General features: G+C 37.9%; 1 protein-coding gene across 1 annotated transcript in view; it reads right to left on the reverse strand.

Annotated features, from left to right (window-relative positions):
• LOC109929753 (calretinin-like) overlaps positions 1 to 20,448 on the reverse strand; it is a 117,654-nt gene extending 97,206 nt beyond the window's left edge. The window contains exons 1-5 of the mRNA XM_048596146.1: positions 20,325 to 20,448; positions 19,953 to 20,029; positions 18,257 to 18,331; positions 16,412 to 16,492; positions 13,131 to 13,187 (exon numbers count right to left, since the gene is read on the reverse strand). Of these exons, the coding sequence (XP_048452103.1) occupies positions 13,131 to 13,187; positions 16,412 to 16,492; positions 18,257 to 18,331; positions 19,953 to 20,029; positions 20,325 to 20,412 (378 nt within the window). The 5' untranslated portion in view covers positions 20,413 to 20,448. The remainder of the gene's footprint in view (positions 1 to 13,130; positions 13,188 to 16,411; positions 16,493 to 18,256; positions 18,332 to 19,952; positions 20,030 to 20,324) is intronic.
• Between the last annotated feature and the right edge of the window lie 1,027 nt (positions 20,449 to 21,475).

Here is a 21,475-nt window from a genome sequence, read left to right on the forward strand (position 1 = left end):
AAAGTGTGGAGCCGGAGAAACACAGCAGGCCAGGCAGCATCAGAGGAGCGGGAAAATTGACATTTCGGGTCAGGACCCTTCATCAGATTTCTGAAGAAGGGTCCTGACCTGAAACGTCAACTTTCCCGTTCCTCTGATGCTGCCTGGCCTGCTGTGTTCCTCCAGCTCCACACTTTGTTATCTCTGACTCCAGCATTGGCAGTTCTTGCTATCTACTAAATTTTTGATGCTATTTCTTCACATGTAAGCCTGAGGCTGTGCTGTAGGACACAAACTGCCACTTCCAGAGCTCCCACTTCTGATCTCATCATTGGTCTTCCCTGTAATTGAAAGACTGAGATGTCTCCTGAAGCTGCCATACCAACAGACCCTCATGCCAGACTGACCTAGATAAGTACTTAGGCTTTTCCTTCTTACCATTGAAGCATTCCAATCATGTGTTTTTACACTCTGGACTATTGTCGATTCATGCCTAGACTTTGAAGTCTTATACAGATCCTTTTATCCTGTGATTTGTAGCCTTCTTGCTCTGCAGCCCTGAAATCAAAGTCTTCTGAGCCCTTTTCACCCTGCCTCCAAAGATTGTCAATAAAAGCAAGATACTGCACATGCTGAGAACATCGCAATTTATTCCATTCACTCCCCCTCCTCTCTGTCAACAGCATAAAAATCACAATTACCCATCCCCTTCAGTTCTGAAGAAAGTCAAAACATTAACTCTGCGGTGTCTCTCTCCACAGATGTTGCCAAATCTGCTGAGTTTCTCCAACATTTTCTGTTTTCTATTCTGGAGTCTTCTTTTCTTGTTTTTTGTTCTCATCAACATCTTTTCAGGTCTTGGCATACTTTCAGAATCTTCACTCTTCTTACTTAGCTGTATCTTTGCAATATTCTGAGGTCATATCCAGCTTTTGGAGTCTTCTCTTTTCAGCTGTGGCCTTTAAATTCTCTTTTAATTTCAAATCCTAGCTCTGGAGGTTCCCCCCCCCCCCCTGCCCCTAGATGCCATCATGTCTTATTTTGTGCTTTAAAACAATATTGATAACAGTACATTGAGAGACTTGGCTTGAGTATTTCTGTGCTGTTGCTGCCTGCATATACACTGTCTCTGAGCATGCTAACTATCACTAAAGTAAGGCTGTAAGGCTGTTCAACTCCTTACGTACTTGAACAGCCTTTTATTTACAAGGGTACACGACATGTTCCCAAATTTAGCTCTTTAATGTAGTGCCAAGACTCCTAATAATGTCAATCATGTGATCAGTTACATCATCATCATCATTTACATGAATCTCATTGTACCCAGCTATTTTGATTACACTTCCTCACATCCAGTTTCCTGAGGACTTTATTCAATTCTCCTAGTTTCGCCTTCCTCTTTGCGTCTATTCCAATGATGCAATCTTTCATATCGGCATTTCTGATATGTTTTCAAATTTCGTTCGCCAAGGATCTCCCACCACCATGGTTGACATGGTCCACAACCTTTTTTGATCCATTTCCTGCACATCAGCTCTCACCATTTCCCCTTCCTGCCTGAGTATGATAGCTTCTGCTTGGTTTCCCTTTGTTCCAACTTCCACCCCATCAATCTCTGGATCCAATGAATCATTCTGTCCATTCCTCTACAATACCCACCACCATCAACATTGTGCCAATACCAGACACAAGCACACCTTCCAGGTGAAACAGTGGCTTACTTAAACTTCCTTTAACTGAGTCCTGAAGAAGGGTAATACTGAAACATTGACTGTTCCTTTCCTCTAGATGTTGCCTGACTTGCTGTGTTCTTCCAGCCTCCTGTTTGTCTACCTTGGATTCCAGCACCTGCAGTGTTTTTTGTTTATTGACTACTCTCTTTGTCACTGCCTTTGAACCATGAAATCTTTTGTCAGTTAACTTCTCTTGCCCTTTATCCAATTGCTCAGCTTCTTTTTGTTTTTCCTCCATCCTTCTGCCTTTCATTTGCTCAGAACCTGTCTTCCTTGAGTTTCAAAGAAACATCATTGACCCAAAATGTTAACTGTTTCTCTCTCTGCAGATGTTACCAATTCTGCTAAGATAATATGTTTTAAATTGAAACTCACGATTGAGACATGTTAGGTTATCCAACGCAAACACTGAGAATTTACACAAGGTCCAGAGTGCTGTTTGCTGTAGACAGTTGTACAGATATTGATCAAGTGTTACCAGATCTGTGTAACCAATTGAATGTCAATGAGTAGGTTATTCCTTTATAACAGTCACGTGATGGCAGTTTTGATAACTCCTTTCATTGAGAGTAGAATGATAGAGTGGTAAATGGCTGAGTTGGATTTATTCTGCTTTGGGAACACAACATATCTCACTAATCTTCCATACTGTCAGGTAGATGCCATTGTGGGAGCTGTACTGGAACAGCTTAGCTAGGGGTGCGACAACTTCTGGAGGGAAAATCCAAAATGTTGGAGACAAATAAAAATGTAAACCTAAGTAGATTATTTAACTCTGATTTGCAGAATGAGAAGCCATGAAAGTAAAATTAACAAACCCCAAATGCATCTTGAGTGTGTAATATAAAAAATAACCAAAAGCCATTCTTGATATATTGATGAATTCACTTAATGATAAACAAGATCAATACTGCTTATAATTGTATAAATTATCATACAAATATGTACTTTTCAGATAATTGGGCACAAGGACAAAATACTACTTTCTAAACAGTACAAAAATATGAAATGTGGTTACTTTAAGAGGACATAGATAGTTAGTAGACTGTAGGACCACAGCATCAGTAATTTGCCAGTTAGTTTCTCACACTTGTTTAACCATTTGGTGAAATCATAGCTGTTCTTAGTATAACTTCACAGACATGCCTTTTCCCCATATCCCTTAATAGCTCCAGTTTTTGTTATATTGTCTAGAAATTGCAACACCAAAACAGGCTGTCTGCTACAAGCATTTATGCATCATCAGCAGTAGTCCTGATCCAATGTGTTCCCAATAGAGGCAGTGCACTAATCATGGGTAACTTCAATCTGCATGTATATTTAGAAAATCAACTTGGCAAAGGTAATCATGAGGATGAATTCAGAGTGTATTCAGGAGAGCTTCCTAGAACAATACACTGTGGATCCAACCAAGGATTATGCTATTTTGGATACAAACTGAAAGAACTGCAGATGCTGTAAATCAGGAACAAAAACAGAAGTTGCTGGAAAAGCTCAGCAGGTCTGGCAGCATCAGTGAAGAAAAAATCAGAGTTAACGTTTCAGGTCCGGTGACCCTTCCTCAGAACACAGGGGTCACCAGACCCAAAACATTAACTCTGATATTTTCTCCACGGATGCTGTGAAACCTGCTGAGCTTTTCTTGCAACTTCTGTATTTGTTCAGACTATTTTGGATCTGGTAATGTGTAAATATGCAGCTTTAATAAATAATCTCAGAATTAGAGATGCCCTCGTGAATGGTGATCATAACATAATAGAATTTTGAATTCAATTTGAAAGTGAGAGACTTGGGTCAGAAACAACAGTGCTAAATATAAGAAAGCGTCATTATATAGCGATGAAAAGAGAGTCAGCTGAAGTGGCTTAGAGAAGGAGTTTGGAAGAAATGAAGATTGAAGGAACAATAGAAGATATTTAAGAAAATAGCTTATGATTCATAACAAAGATATAGTTCATGACTCCTAACAAAAATATATCCCAGTGAAAGAGAAAGAAAGGATGGGAATAACCCAACAATGGTCAACCAAGCAAGTTAAGGGTAGTTTCAAATTGAAAGAAAATCGTATAATGTGGCAAAGGTTTGTGGAAAACCAGAGAATTTGGACCATTTTGAAAGACAACAAAAGGCAATAAAAAAAACTACGAGGTTTAAATTAGCAAGTAATATCAAGTTGGACAGCAAGAGGTTCCTTAAATATACAAAAATGAAAAGAGTGGCCAAACTGAACATAAGTCTCTTAGACAATGAGGCTACAGAAATAATAATGGGGACTGGGAAATAGCAGATGAGTTGAATAAATGTTTTGCATCAGTCTTCATAGTGGAGGACAATAATAGCATTCCAAAAAAAATCAAGTGACCCAAGCAGTGGGGTTGGGTTTGGAGGTGCTAATGAATGGTGGAATAAACCAAATAGCTATCACTAGATAAAAAGCGACTAGGGAAACAAATGGAACTAAAGACTGATAAGTCACTGGACTTGATAGGTTGCATCCTAGGATTTAAAAAGAAGTAGCTACAGAGATAGTAGATGCACTGATAGTAATCATCCATGAATCATTGGATTTGGGCGAAGTCCCAGATCCACGGAAAACTGAAATGAAACACCCTTATTCAAAAACGATGTGGGAAAAATAACATTCAACTAAAGCCCAGTCAGTTTAATGTCCATCATTGGGAAAATGATGGAGTCCCTTATAAAGGTTATAAAAGCAGTCTATTTACAAATACAGAATAAAATCAAGCAGAGTCAGAATGGCTTCATGAAGGGGAAATCATGCCCAACAATTTACTGCATTCCTTAGAGGAGGTGACGAGCAAGATGAATAATGGGGACCCAGTAGATGCAATATATTTAGATTTCTAAAAGGTGTTCAACAGGAATGTTGAATGAGATATATGCTAACTAATAAGTCACCAAGGGTTCAAATAAAGGGGACATTTTCAAGATGAAATCTGTAACTACTAGAAAGCCACAGGGATCACTTCTCAGGCCATAATTATTTACAATATATATTAATGGCATAGTTGATGAAAGTAAATGTACTATTGCCAAGTTTGTGGATGACACAAAAATACATGGTAATACAAATGGTGAGAGCAATGCAATGAGTCAATAGAGGGATTGAGACGGGTTGAGTGGGAAATAATTTGGCAGAAGGAATATGAAATGGGAAAATATGAGGTTATGCTCTTTGTCAGGAAGAATAGAAGGGCTGAATGTTATTTAAATGCAAAAAGAAACTGCAGCAGGAGGGATTTAGGGATTGTTGTTCATTAATCACAAAACATTGCAGCAGAGTTCGGTAGATAAAAGGGAAGGCAAATGGAATGTTGACCTTTATATTAACGGGAATGCAGTGTAAAAAATAAGGATGTCTTGCTAAAACTATGCAAGGCGCTACTTATATTACATCAAAAAATGTTTTCCATGAATAATTAACCTGGAAGACTATGAATAATAATAATAATGAAGATATTCTGGCATTGGAGGCAATCAAACGTTCACTAGATTGGCCACAGTGAGGCTTTCTTATGAGAAGAGGTTGAGTAGATTGGGCTTGTCCTCATTGAAGTTTAGAAGAATGAAATAAGATCTTGCTGAAGCAGCTAAGAGTATTAGGAGGCTTGACAAGATAGATGCGAAAGGTTGTTTCCCATTGAGGGAGAGTGTTGAACCACAGGCCATAATAAGGGGTCACCATTTAAGACAATGATGAGGAATAATTCATTCTCTCGGAGGGTAGATAATTTGTGCAAATCTTTGCTGCAGAGAATTATGTATCCTGCATCATTAAATATACTCAAGGCTGAGATAGACGGATTTTAATCAGTAAAGGATTCAAGGGTTATGGGGAAAAGTCAGAAAAGTGGAGTTGAGGATTGTCAGATCAGCCATGAACTCATTAAATGACAATGCAGACTCAATGGCCTACTTCTTCTTCCGCATGTTATGGTGTTACGGCCCATATTGACCATTACCTATTCTTAAATATGAATGCTGTCACTGTTTCAACACTAAATCTTGTAAAACATTCTACAGGCTAACAAGCGTCTAACTATGTGTTACATAATTAATTGCAAAGTCATGTACCTCACACATGACAATAATTTACCATTTCTCAAGTTATTCTTTTCCTGTCTCCAGTAAACACTCGATTTCTTTGCATGAGAAAATAACAGTCCCAAATCTATGTTCAACAATTTTGAATTTTCAAGTGTAGGACAGACATTTAAAGATATTTAATGATCTTTATCGGATCTAATTTAATGATTATTATCTGATAGTCTGTTAGTAGAAGAGTTCCATGATGATACTATGGAGAGGGTTTGATCCCTTAAAAGTAGAGTTGGTGAATCTTCAACTTTTTCACGTTGATCATTTGTAATTTAGATTAGATAGGCTGTTCCCAGAATAAAACATAACCTGAAGTTACAAGTCACGAATGATATGCTATCATTATAATTAGAATTCAACTATTTACAATAAATAACTTAAGATGGTGATGCTAAAGTAGCTGAGCAAGTAAACCTGCATCTGCAAGATATAGCACTTTAATTAATAATCTCTGACATCCTCTCTCTACAATACGTTTAATATGCTGAAACTTATTAAAAGTGGTAATATGTTAACATCATAAAAAGTATCTGCTACGCTTCAGCAGGCAATCTTTCTTAATGAGTATACCACAGGTACTGTATCTATCTGTATGCTTGTCTTTAATAAACAGTTTCCTTATTTCCTCTAAGCTTTCTTGATTACATAATTTTCAATGAATCATAGGATGCCTACAACACACAATGAAGCTGTTTGCATGACAGGTCTGTGCTGGCTGTCTGCAAGACCAATTCCTCTTAATCTGACTCCTCAGTTGCTTCCCTGTAGCTCTGTAAATCTATTTTCTTTAGATAATTAATCAATTCTTTTTCAAAAGCTCTATTAAATCTGCCACCATCACTCTCTTAGGTGGTAAATTCATGATGCTAACCAGATACTACATAAAAAAAACCTTTTCCTCATGTCACAACATGTTCTTTTGCAAATTACATAAAACAGTATCTTCTGGTTCTCAATCATTCCACTAATGGGAACCGTCTTTCCCTGTGTAATCTGCCTAGACTGCCTCGTGATTTTGAGCACTTCTATAAATTCTCCTCTCAATCTTTTCTTCTTCGAGGAGAATAATTCAAGCTTCTTCAGTCTCTCCATGTAATTGAAGTCTCTCATCCCTGGAATTAGGCTCATGAACCGTTTCTGCACCCTCACCGACGCCATCACATCTTTCCCTTATGATTATTTTCATAAGCATTTCATGATAAAATTACATATTGTTTTTGAGTAAATTGGATGAACACTCAGTAAAATGTATATTTATCATGATTGGAGTATATGGGGGAGTGAAGCCCTGTTTTCATTGATTCTCAATACACTTTTGGAATTGTTGGAAACTAAGCCTTGGAAATTGTCAGAAGACAGCATTAATTTTCTTTAATTTGTGATATCTTTATATATCAGTGTCACATCGTGAATTTAAATAATTATATGACAGTTTTTAAGAGCTGGACAGGTGCGTTATATATAAAAGCACATTAGGTTGATAATATTTATTAATTATACTTTAGTTTTGAATATAAAAATGCATTAAGACCCTTATATATGCATTAGATTCAGTAGCTGATGAATCAGAGGAGCTGCCATCTCTCCATCAGTTGCTACAAACTAAGTACAGATGACTGAAAAAAGATGTGTTTGTCTTAAATGAAAAACTCCATAGTTCCACTCCTTAACAACAACAGTGAAAACACATATATTTATATATCATCTTCAACATAATAAAACAATATCAAGTGCTTCACAGAAGTATTACAATGCAGGATATGGCACTAAAATACAGAAGGAGCTCTGTAGATCAGATGATCAAAAGCTAATCAAAGATGTAGGCTTTAGGAACATCTTAAAAGAGGAATGTTAGGTTGAGAACTGGAGAGGATAAGGAAGTTAAGCCCCTTGGTATTTGAAAGTACAGCCAACAATGGTGAAGCAATTAAACTAGACTTAACCAACAAGCCAGATTTAGGTCAACACCGATATCATTAGAGGGTTATACTTGGGGAGATTATAGAGACAAGGATGTGTGAGGCAGTGCCAGCAACTGAAACTATGGGTAAGAATTTTAAAATCATAATTTTGGTTGACTGGGAGCTAATGTAGGTTACGTAGCCCACGATAATAGTGAAAAGGACTTGCTGTGATTTAAGACTTATGCAGAAGAATTTTAGATGACCTCAATTTTATGGAATGTATGTGGGAGACCAACCAGGAGTATGCTGAAATAAACAAGTTTAGAGGCAACAAAGAGGTAAATGAGAGGTTTGACAGCAATTGCGCTGAAACAGAGGAGAAGTCGGGCAATGTTATGAAGGCGGAAATGAACAGTTTCAGTGATAGAGAAAATGGGTGGTTAGGAGCCAATCTCTGGATCAAATGTAGTCCAGTTTTACTTCTCTAATGATGTGGCTGCAGCATCTCTCATTCTTGGAAATAGTTTTGTAATTCCTCTCTACAACATCTCTGGTGAATTCACATTCTTCCCGAAGTGTGGCACGTAGAATTGCCTAGTATTTTATAAGGGTTCAGTATAACCTCATTTCTTTTGTACTGTATATATAAAGCATAAGGATTCTGCATACCTTATTAAATGCCTTCTCAATCTAGCGTATCCTGCCAGTTTCAATATTTGCGTATCCCTACCACAAGGTCCCTCTGCTCCTACACTCCTGTAGAGTATTATCCTTTAGTTTATACTGTCTTTCCTCAGCCTTCCTGCCGAAATGTATCACTTTACACTTCTCAGCCTCTACATTAAATTTCATCTGCCACATGCACTATGTCTCTCAATCCCATAAGCCAATAGACACAGACACATACACATATACACAATCACATGCAAGCCAATGCATTATTTACTCTTCTTTAAAATTAATCACTTTGAATCTTGTAACTTTGCTTTTATTTCTTCCATATTAATAAATGTAAACTGGTTGGGTGAAGTTCCATGTGCTTGGTTTTTTCACATGGTGGTGAAGTGGACAACAAAGAAGTTGGTGTCCTGACAGAAGAAATGCATCATTGAGTATGAGAGCAGGAAGGCAGGATGGGAAAATTATGTCAGGTTGCACACTTTTGCCAGACTCTTTAAAAAAAACTATGTTGGAGCTGTGTTGGTTATCTGTGGGCCGGTGTTTCACAAATATGTTCCTTCACTCCAGTATTGAAGGAGATTAGAAAATTGCAGAGATAACACTCCAGACAATTGTCTCCTTCAAGCATAATCTTGAAAGGAGACCTAGGAACAACACATCCAGGGATGGCTTTGAGCAGGCTTATGATGTAGTTGTAAACTAATTAAACGGACCAAAATTAGGTGTTATCTTACATGGCACAATCACTACAACAGAAAGGAAAAACACTGGAAGAAAGGATTGTTGCTGCAGTTTGGGTGGAACAATTTAGCAGCTGCTCAGACATCGGACCAGATTTTTTGATCGATTGACCACCTAAGACCTGATTCGAGGAACTTTTAGTAATCAGTGTCATTTTGAACATGTGCAGTTGCTTGATTCTATAATAAAGGTCTGCCACTTTAAGTGGAGCCGTATCCATGTTGTTGCGTGTCGTTGATAACTGAGCCAGAAACTTCAGGCCCCATGGGATCAGGGGGTGTCAGGGGAAGGAGTATATATAACCCCACACCATTCCCAGGCATCTTTATCACAGTTCATAATACTTCCAAGTTCTGTCATCTGCATATACAATTCTAGCTTATTAGTATTGATCAAGAAAAGCAATAGACCTTATACCGACCCCAAACCAATTTAGATACTTTCGTCCAGTGCAAAAATCTACAATCTACCACCCAGTTGTCATTGTAGCCATACTTCTTTTCTCCTTTTAATGGCACAGTTTAAACTTTGCTGACGAGCCTATAATGTGGCACTTTATCAACCTCCTTTTGGAAGAGATGAATGTCAACAGCACCAGCCTCAACAACCATTTTTGTAACTGCATTGAAAAATGTAATCAAATTAGTTAAACACAATTTTTCCTTCAATATCTGTGCTAATGTTTGTCAATTCTTCCAGATTTGTCCAAGTGGCTGCTAACTGTGTCCCATTTGTTGCTTCTCAAAGATTTCCCACCACTGAAGTTAAACTGACTGCTAGTATTCGCAGGCTTTATCTTCATACGTTTTTTTGAGTGTTACATTTACAACTCTCCAGCCCTCTGACACCACTCTCTGTAAGCATGGAGGACAGGAATTTCAATGCTTACTTCCTCAAGATTCTTGAATGCATCTAATTCAATGATATTCCTACTTTTAATCCAGCCACTCATTCCTTACCAATTCTTTAACAATTTTTAGCCCATCCAGTGTCTCAACAATCTACTCTTTCATCTTTTTCGTAAGGACAGATGCAAAGAGCTCAGTTAATATCCTATTTATCACCCCTACTTCCACACATAACCCCCACCCCCATTTTTGGTCATTCATTGTCTTGTTCCTCCTTTTAGTTTTTATATCCCTGTGGAACACCTTTGGTTCTTTATTATGTTGGCTGTCAGTAACATCTAATGCTTTCTCTTTGCCTCTGTTATTCCCTTTTTCCATTATCTTGTTTTTTTTCCCTAAGGTATAAAATCCTTAAGGATCTAACTCCTCTATTCAAGAAGAGGGGGAAGCAGAAAACTATAGGCTTGATAGCTCGACATGAGGTGGGAAGATGATAGAGTCAATCATGATGGAGACTATAGCTGAGCACTTAGAAAATCCCAAAGGTAATCAGAAATCGGCACTGTTTATCAAATTTATCAAAGTTCCTTTGAAGGAATAACATGCACTGAGTATAGAGGGGAACCTGGTCAATGCATTGAACTTGGATTTCCAGAAGGCACTTGACAAGGGGCTACATAGAAAAAAAAAGAGAAAAAGCAGGAAACTATAGACTAGTTGGCCTGATACCTATAATAAGGAAAATATAAAAGTCCATTATAAAAGATTTAATAGCAGAGCACTTGAAAAACAATGATAGGATTGGACAGAGTTAGTGTGGATTTACAAAACGAAAATAACGCTTGACAGATCTATTGGAATTTTGAGGATGTAACTAGTAGAGTTGATCAGGAGGAACCGATGGATGTCATTGGCTTGGACTTTCAGAAGGTATTCGATAAGGCTACACATAAGAAATTAGCATGTAAAATTACCGTGCATGGGATTGGGGATAGCGTACTGACATGGATAGAGAACTGGCAAGCAGAGAGGAGGCAAAGACTAGGAATAATCAGGTCTTTGAGTGGCAGCCAGAGACCAGTGATCAGTGCTTGGATCCCAGCTATTCACAATATACATTAAGGGTTTAGATAAGGGAGCTAAATGTAATATCTCCAAGTCTGCTGACAACACAAAGCTGGGTTGGAGGGTAAGCTGTGAGGAGGATACAGAGATGCTTCAGTATGATTCGGGCAAGTTGATTAAGAGGTTAAATGCATGGCAGATGAAGTATAATGTGCATAAATGTGAAGTTATCCATTCTAGTAACAAAAGCAGGAGGGAGGATCATTATTATTTGAATGGCAATAGATTAGGAAAGGCGAAGATGCAATGAGACTGCTATGTCCTTGCACACTAATTGCTAAAAGCAAGCATGCAGGTGCAATAGGCAGTTGGCAAATGGTATGTTGGCCTTCATAGCGAGAGGATTTGAATACAGGAACAGGGAAGACTTGCCGCAAATATACAGGATTTTGGTGAGACCACGTCTGGAATACCGTGTGCAGTTTCGGTGTCCTTTTCTAAGAGAGCATGCTCGAAGGTTTACCACATTGTTTAATGGGATGCAAGATTAATATATGAAGACAGACTGGATTGTTTCAGCTATTTTCATTGGCATTTAGTAGAAAGAGGCAGGGATGTCATAAAAATCTATAAAAAATCTAACAGGACCAGACAGGCTAGAAATGCAGAAAGGATGATCCTGATAACCAGGGAGTTGAGGTAGTCTATTTAGAACTGAGATGAGGAAAAATTTCTTCACCCAAATAGAGGTGAATCTGTGGAATTCTTTGCCACAGAATGCAATCAAGACTAAAACATTGAATGTTTTCAAGAAGGAGATATAGTTCTTAGGGCCTAAGAGACCAAAGGATATAGGGTGAAAGTGGGAGCAACATGCTGAGTTGATTGATCAGTCATGATCATATTGAATGGCAAAGCAGGCTCAAAGGGCCAAATAGCCAACTCCTGTTCCATATTCAATGTTTCAATATTTTTGTAAGAGGTTATTGTGCAAAATAGAAGCTCATGGTCAACGGGGTAACATATCAGCATGGATCAAGCTTGGCTGGTTGACAGAAAACAGAGTTTGCATAAATGGAGTCTTTCTTTTGATCAGCAGTGGAGTCTCTGTGGAATAAAGGAATGGTAACTAAATTTGCAGGTGAACAAAGATAGGTCAGACAGTATGATGTGAAAACTACAGGAAGTTGCAGAAAAATATAGAGGTTGAATGAATGTGCAAAAATCTGACAGATGGAGTATAATGTGAAAAATGTGAAGTTCTGTGCTTTGGCAGGAAGAATAAAAAGAAGAGTATTAATTTAACAGAGAATGACGGCAGAATTCTAAGGCCCAGAGGGATCCAGATGTTTATTGCACTAAAAGTTAATGCACAGCTATAGAAAAGTGATCAAGAAAGCTAATGTGATGCTATCCTTTATTATGAAGGGAATGGATCATAAAATTAAGAGTGCAATGCTTCAGTTAGTCAGATAATTGGTGTAACTGCTTCTTGAATATAGTGTGCAGTTTTAGTTTCCTTATTTAAGTAAGGATGTAAATGTATTGGAGGCAGTTTACGAGACTGTTATCTGGATGAGCAGATTGTGTTATGAGAAAAGACTGGACAGACTGAACTTGCTTCCACTGGAGATTAGAAGAATGAAAGAGTGACTTGACTGAAGTACATAGTCTCCTGAACAGTCTTATCAAGGTGGATGTGGTTATGATGTTTTCTTTTGTAGAAGAGTCCAGAACTATAGGACGCTATTTAAACATTAGGTGTCGCCCTTTTATGACAGAGAGGAAGAGAAATGTTTTCTCTTAGACCCTGACTCTGGAACTCTCTTCCTCACATTGGATATCATAACGGGGAAGGTGGGCAAGGGGGTAGATGGGAATGAGGAATTCAAAACATAAGCAGATCATCCATGAACTTATTGAATAGTGTGGCAGGCTTGATGGGCCAAATGGTCTACTTCTGCTTCTATTCCGCATGCTCCGATGTAACTAGAAAGTCATGACTAGTTTCAACCTTCTACAGTATTAACAATAATATCTTATGTACAATAGATCTTTACCTTCAGCTCATCTGCTTCTATGAAGCCACTATGATCTTCATCATATCTTCGCCACGTCTGAAAAAGAAAGTGCTTTAGATACACAGTTCGTTTCACTCACAGTGATTTACTCACATAATCTGTCAAAACTGCAGCCATGTTTTCTAATGAAATTATTACACAACATGACAAACTATATTTCGAACTCCATTTCAGGAAGGACATGATTTATTGGTGAGTGAGTATAGCATTTCTCAGCTTTTGTGTGTGAATTTTAATGTAACTGAGGATATTTTCAATTATTTTAAAAATGTGGGTTCAGTACAAGGAGTGTCAGGATATTATACAATATCAAATAAGGAAATGTCAGAGAATACAAATACTACGGGTTGAATCCTACACTATCTTGGCCAAGTTGGAGTCACATCAAGTTTGGTAAAGCGATTCTCACCACAAGGCTGAGCAAGTTTCCTCACTGTATCTTATGAAACTGACCCGATTAATTGCCATTTGAGCACCTGCGAGAAAAAAGATCAAGTCCTATTTGAGCCCCATCTTATCACTCACCATTCATGGAGGAGATCATTGCTCAGTGGGAGTCCTCCATAAAACCAGCATCCCTCACTGAAGTGCCATCTTTCAAAGCCTGATGCGCATTGCAGGAGTGCTGTTATCTGCAAACTGTGCTGCTCAGCTGTGTTAGGCTCACATGAGATGGCAGGAAAGGAGAAGCTGGCATCATGCTTCTTGGAAAAAGGTCAGTGATCTTCTATGCTTTCTGCTACTTCTCTCTTATCTATGCCACTGAACCCACCTGCCACCAACACTTCTGCCTTGACAACCCCTCTGTTATAAGAAACAACCTTCCTCACTCACTCTTGTTACCTGTCCTCTAACACCACTAACCCTCCATGACCTCTATGCTACCTCCTCCTTCCCTTGGAACATATCAACAACCTTTCCCCATATACACTGCACTAACTGCCACGCCACTTACTCATTTGCCTCCTTTAAGTCGTTACAGGGGAAAACATCACACAGAAGGGTGAAGTGACATCAGACGGGTGATGGTGTGCTGGACATCCAATTCCTTAACCTCTCTGAGGAATAGAATCTTGACCTGGCAGGAGAGGTCAAGGACTGCTCCTGCACTGATGCTGAGCCATCCATGTCCTGACATCTGAGTAAATAACACTAGTCATCCCAGTGCGACAGTCACATCAACCACGCATCGGACAGCACTAATAACTAGTGTCAGCAATATCTCCTGCGAAGGGGGCTAGTGGCGAATGCTTCTGATTATGTCTTGCGTAAGTTAATACACAGACTTAAAGCTCAAGGCATTGGAGGGAATATAATGGCATGGATTGGGAGCTAATTAGTGGACAGAAAATAGAGAGTAGGAATAAATGGGTCTTTTCCAGGTTGACAGGCTGTTGCTAATGGAGTCCTGCAAAGATCAGTGCTTGGGCCCAATACTCTCTCTGGTTCTTTTTTTGGTGCATAGCAACAACTACAGAAACTGAAAGTTAATGCATCGGCATGCAAGTTAGAGTAGGAAGAAGCTTGGAGTAGTGGCACAGCCACACAGCTTAGACGGAATGTTGCTTGGGCCCTGGTTATTCACAATTTCTATCAATTATCTGAGTGCAGGGATTAAATTAAATATTTACAAGCCTGCAGATGAGGATGATGCAAGGAGGTTGCAAAGGACTTGGAGAGGTTAGGTGAGGGGACAAAAAAAAATTGCAAAATGGAATACAGTGTGGAGTAAAGTGGAGTCATTCATGGCAGAAAAGAAAGAGTGTTTCTTAAATAGTGTATAGCCAAGAGGTGTTGAACTTTGAAGTGTGACTTTGTCCACAAGTCACTGAATGTTAACTCACAACTACAGCAAGCAATTAAGAAGGCAAACTGTACGTTGGCCTTTAATGGTTAGGATTAGGAGTAAAACAGTCTTACTGCAATTAGAACTTTCATGAGACTTTGGTGTATTGTGTGCTGTTTTGGTCTCCTTACCTAAGGAAACAAACACTTGCCATGGAAGACGTATAATGAAAGTTGACCAAGCTAATTCCTGGGGATGATTCCTTTTGGTGAATCCTCCTAATATGTTTTCAGATGTTTTCCCATTATCTGTATGCTTAAAATTAGATTTCAAATTCAACCACCTGCTCTTACAGCCAAGTGGGTATGAACAGACTACTTCAAAGCAGCTGCCAATGTTTTCTGGAACTAGCTTCTAGAACATGCTCAAGACATATCAGATATTCATGTCGATGACTTTAGCTCCCCCATTGCCAATGAGACTGTGCACCTCCATACTAATCTGAAAATTTAGTTTTCCAGCATTAAGCTAATATATACCTTACAAACCTACTCCTAGAAGAACTTCAGTTTGTAAATAGTGCCCTGACACCCAATGTTGAAGGAAACTCTTCCAGTTTCACTACTTCAGACTGGAATGCTGCCTGTAACATTGGGGGTCAGGTTAATACAAAACTTGTAAGATACCATATTGTATCACATGTTTTTAGTAACAACATGCATTGGTAGCTTTCTGTGCAATCTTCGATGTTCTTCACACTATACATTGTTGATGCTATCTTGAAATTATTTTGTATTTCTACCTAGTTAAATCACCCAACATTTCTATTACAGTAATGTGCTCTTCCTGCATTTTCTGGAAGATTCTTCATTGAACGTAAGGCTAGTGTGACTACTACTACATACAAAAAAAAATTATTTTTTCATCATCTGGCTTTTGACATTCTACCAATAAGATATCCAAACTCTATAAACAATGGCATATCTATAGTAATAATTTCCCGACTCCTATTTACTAAATCCACACATTTGGAAAAAAACAGGAATTGTACATTAGATGCATATACAAGAACAAAATTGTCCAAGCCAACAATTTTTCAATACCCTCTATAAAAAGGGCTTGATTTTCATATAGGTTCATTTTATAAATCAAAATTTCAAAATGCACACTATGTTCTTGCACCAGGTAACCCTTTCAGATACAGTATAATTCTAATTTATTGCAATGCATTCCAAGATGCGAAAAAGTTTTTTCTTCATTCTAAAACATTCTAAAAGGAGTGGAATGGGCACTTCACAGTATATATTAAAATATTTTAGCAATATGTAATATATAATAATATAGTATTGAAATGTATAGATTTTTAGAAAACATATGCAGTTTGAATCTTTCACTCAACTGTGACATATATGAGATAGAAAAGTCACTGCTTTGAAGGAAAATTCTTTAAATTACTGGAAAATGGCAATTATACCTCTATGAACTCTGTGCTTGACTTTAATTGTTGCCGAAAGAACAAAAAGAAGTTTTCTTCTGTAGGTAGGATCTGAGCAAGCTAGAAAAATAAAACATTAGATTAATACTTGGTTTTCCATTAATTAAAATAAAATTGCTAAAAATGGTAACTGTATTGCTTAAACCAAAGGATGTAGCATTCTATAACATAGTTTCTCCCATATATCTTCTTGCCGTTGCTGAATAATATCTAATCATCTCATACAGCATTCAGTGACCTTAAATTGGCACTTAGAAAAATGATATTATGTTCATATTTTGCTAAAATCATGTACAAATATCTCTATGTGTAAATTATTATTTAATGTGCCGTAGATTATTTAATTAAAATGATACTCAGTTATAAATAAGACACTTCTAGCTTCCGTACCCCCTAAATAACCAATGTAACACATTTAAAATGTTTTCTACATATCATCGTTATGATTTATGCCCAACAATGCAGCTAGTCAGTTAGAAGCTATGTGTGCTGTATAGCTCTGTGTTGTCCTGACAACATATCTCATCCACTAAACTCAAGCATATGCATTGATGCATCAACCTAACAACATTATTTTCCTGTGGTCATTTTTGGGTTCTCACTGCAAATTGTTAAATTTGTGCTGGTTACTGCAGCATCAGGATAGTTTATGAAGTAGGTGAATGCGTACCGGTATTTAATTCTAACTGTCTAAACTCAATTTCATTGAGAACAATAGCCCAAGAAACAGGAGACTTCCATTTATTCTTCAGATGTGAATATTGAGCTTGGTCACAGTAGATTTTTTTAAAGCTTATTACACACAAGTTCAAGAAATTGATCAAATGGTGTGAATAATATAAATGTATGTACTTTTGATAATCACTCAGAATTTTATTGAAAACTGTTATGGAATTAAATATTTCTGTTACAACAATTCTTATTATTTTAGGCAAATCTAGTTGGATTTTTGATTTAAATTAGAATTCTTTAATTGAGAATTGGGATTGAAACTATAATTACAATTATAATATTAGGTAGTTTAATTGCAAGAAGCAATTCAAATACCAATCTAAGACAGGAAAAGGCTTTGTGTGCAAATAATCATTTCTTCCCATGTTATTTCTGCCACTTTCAATTCATTTTTTCTTCTTTTTATGTCTCCCATGTCAATATACCATTCCCCACCTGCAAGCAAAAGGCAAAATGATCTGCGTTTAGACATCTACCAACAATAATGTTTCCAACCGCCAGACATTATTTTCTGAGGTGAGTCAGACTTAAATTATTTCTCATTTTTCATTGGAAAAGCATCATTTCTGCTTAATTGTTTCTGCTGATGAGAGAGCTATGGTCTCAAAATTGACATAAATAAATCTGTAGGCAAAAGCTAATTTCCTTACTAAGCTAGGTAAAGGGTCTAATTCCACGTATATTTCCATTTATAATATGCTTATTTATGTATGGCCGTTACTATACGTACGCGAAGTATCAGCTTAAATAGGAATGAGAATGTCAAATTTAAAAGTTTATTTGATACTGGAACTGGGATGCAAGGACATATGATGCAAACTTGCACAATGCCCATTTTAAACACAAGCAGTTCTATACAAATTGATACCGAATTCCATCGATAATTTAGTTTAAGGATTCCTAACTTTCCGAAAATAAATATCTCGTCACAATCTTTTCCACAGGAATACCAATATTGAACCCTTGTCATTAACTTCGGGGAGCGGACTAGAAGCTTACTGAAGCAACAAGAATCCAGTTTGCGCCACGTGAATTAATGAGGAAAGTTTCTGCACCAATGTGATCGAGCTAAAACAAATTGGAAATTCTTACATCTGCCAGCTCTATCTTTCCATCAGCACTCTGGTCGTACTTCTCCACCAAAGCTTTCATCCCGTCAGATAATTCCTACGGATTGATCATGTTAGGCATGTTAGCAATTTACACTGATGTGGGAAATACAATCTGATCTGCGGAGATAAAATGCAAGTAGCACAAAATAGACATTTTTGACCCTATTCAGTTAGATTCCAAAACCGATGTAGAATCTGAAGAAGATTTTACCAATAAACAATGAAACGCTTTATTAATAATCGCCAAAAGAATATGCAGCGCCGCCGATAGTACTACAGACAATACAAATCACTAACTATTAAACTTTGTTATTCGTGCTTATTAATGGTGTTGCATTTAAAGTAGCGCCGTTCTGAAGTGCTTCCCAATGGTTTGGATTTGGGGAAGGTGACAACATGCACGTTTTACAACAGTTTTATTTTCAAAAAGGGAGTTGCCGTGACATTATTGACATTGCTGTATCACACAAGTTCCATGGGGATAGTGTTCCGTTTGATCAAATCTAAAGCTCTGATCTGTCATTAACTTGTCCATTTCGTGGCTGCTGTTGTGGTGTTGCGTCCAGGTGCGCGTTCAGACCTACTCCAGCAGAAGAATTTTCTACAGTGACAATCCGTTTGGAAGAATATCCAAATCAACAGAAAAAAAAGGTAACAAAAAAATTGCTATTCATTCACAGTGCGTGTGTCAAGTGGACGGATGCTGTTCAAAATCAGTGAAAAATTAATCAAATACTGAACAATAGTACATAATTACAGAAATTGAGACTTGCTACCCGGCGCTATCGGTGTTAATGACCGACTTCCTCTTAACCGCTTTTACAACGAGTCTGTCGTCAAGGAGACAGGAGCACACCAACATGTCTAATTTTATGTCGCTGTAATGGTTATTGTTGGTGTCACATCTGGGTTATAATGGTAATTCGAATGTATATTTGCTTAATTTGCTATTACCAAACGTAATAATACCATAAGTGCGTTAATATTTCAGTTTATTTTGTTACTTTCAACATTTGCAATTCTTTGATTACCGATTGTATTGACTCGACAAACACACTCTGACGAATGAAATCTGCGGAATTATCTTTGCTCTATAACTGTTGACAATGGTGTTAATCCAAACACCACAGTCACATTGTCGGCTTTATGAATTTCAGCAGCGCTGACACTATCTCGTCATCACCTGAGGTGGAGCCAGAGAGAAAGGATTAGTCACTGACTTTTGTCACTAAGTAGATTTCTCTGCTTTTCATGCACAGTTAACAATAGTTTTGTACATATTCCAGAAGGCAGATGTGTTCCCTGTGAAATGCTTAGGCGGATGACTTCTGGGCTTCACGATAGTCAAAATATTAGGGAAAGTTAGCAGGAAAAAATATCCCCACTTGAAAGTAAATGTCGAAGAAATTTCATCGTTGCATTATAGAGAATTTTCTGCTGTTTTCGTGGTGTCCCGCTATTTAGAAAGTACTGCCTGCCCTTGCTTTGGCACAAAGCAAAATCCGAACGCATTACATTTACCAGCAAACCGGCAGTCATAACTGTGCAAAGCTAAAAAGTTGGGTTGTTTTACTCCGTTGAGATCAGCCTTTTGCATTGTGTATCTGCACATTTACATCTCGATAATCTGATGTGTTTATTTTACATAACGCATTGCCCTAAAGTTCAATACTTACTAAGCCAGTGTCTTTCCGAGCTTGCTGAAGTTCTCGAATGAAATTTTGCAGCTCTCTTCCTTCAATATAACCACGACCTAAAATAAAGTGTTCTTTTATACTTAGCATAAAATTAAGGCAGTTTTCAGTTTACGAAATTACGTTAAAGGAATCACTCATACCGCTTAATACAATTAGGTTTCATTTTTAATACAGAGTTCGCAATTTGCCAACGCTTTGATAACACGCAAATAAATCAGCATTTATTGTTCGATGTACATAGTTTGTTTAAGACAAATACATACAGTGATTCTCATTAATAAATCTAAAGGTATTCACTTTGCACAGCTACTGTGTGGAGGAATGAATTTATTGCAAAATAAAAGTAGTTACCAGCATTGTCATAATGGTGCCAAATTTCCAAGAACTGTGTGGTAGACTCTTCAATTGCTTGCAGGTAAAGACTGTGTGTGTCTGCCATGGTTGCTCGGTGCCTGCTAGCCACTTGCCTGCTCTGGTGGAGGTTTCAATCTGAGCGGTCCCTGCTAGCGCGCGCCCCCTAAATGCGGCTCGTGCTCCGGAGCCCAGCCCTCCGCGCTCACTGCGCACGCGTGGCTGCACCCAAGCCAGGGGACCGACGGCAGATGCAGGTGAGAGGGCAAAGGCGCTGGGTCCAAGGCAAAGGGGACCAGCTCCCGGCTGCAGGCAGAACCTCACATGGAGGTGAAGGAGGAGCACGCACTTGGTTAACGATTCACCTCAGTAAAATCCACGGGAGGGGATTGCCAGTTAGCCAAGCTCAACTGACTTCATTTGTACGAAAGGCGATGTTGTCCATGTCATTTACGTTTTGCACGATCCACAAGAGAAAAGTAGCGATGTGCCATATAGAACTGACCTTTGAATCCATGTATGGTAAATGGAGAAGAATGTGTTGTATTAGTTGTTGGGTGTGAGACACTGTGAACTTTTTAGCCGTTTACGGCATGCGAAGAGTAACTACCATTATACAGGAACGGAAGGGAGCAACTTATCAACTGTTCACTCCTTATACATGCAACTAATTAACTATTCACTACACTGGTTAGAATGTGTAAGTGCAAGACGTGTACATCTCGATAACTATATGATGGGGCAGTGTATTTTATTAAATGTTATTTTCATTATTAGGAGAAAAAGTGCATATGCAGTGTAGCTGAATTCATCTAATTAATTATTTTCAGTATGGGGACAGCGTCTTATCATTCACATATGTGGAAAAGGGAGAGGTTTCATTGAACTACTTTTCCCAGAGTAAAAATTTCCACTATACACGGCTCAAATTACTGTAATCTTGATTCACAAAAGATAATCAATGTATTTAATTAATTTTCTGTAAGATATTAACATTTGTTTCCTCTTTTCCCTGCTAAAGCAGATTAAATAAAAGTAGAAATGCTGGGAATGCTTAACAGGTCAGGCGATATTTGTAAGGAGAGAAGCTGAGTTAATGTTTTAGGTTGATGATCTTTCGTCAGTTCTGAACTAGCAACAAATATTACACG

Source organism: Rhincodon typus, chromosome 4 (genome assembly GCF_021869965.1).
Source record: "Rhincodon typus isolate 14 chromosome 4, sRhiTyp1.1, whole genome shotgun sequence".
Taxonomy (NCBI): domain Eukaryota; kingdom Metazoa; phylum Chordata; class Chondrichthyes; order Orectolobiformes; family Rhincodontidae; genus Rhincodon; species Rhincodon typus.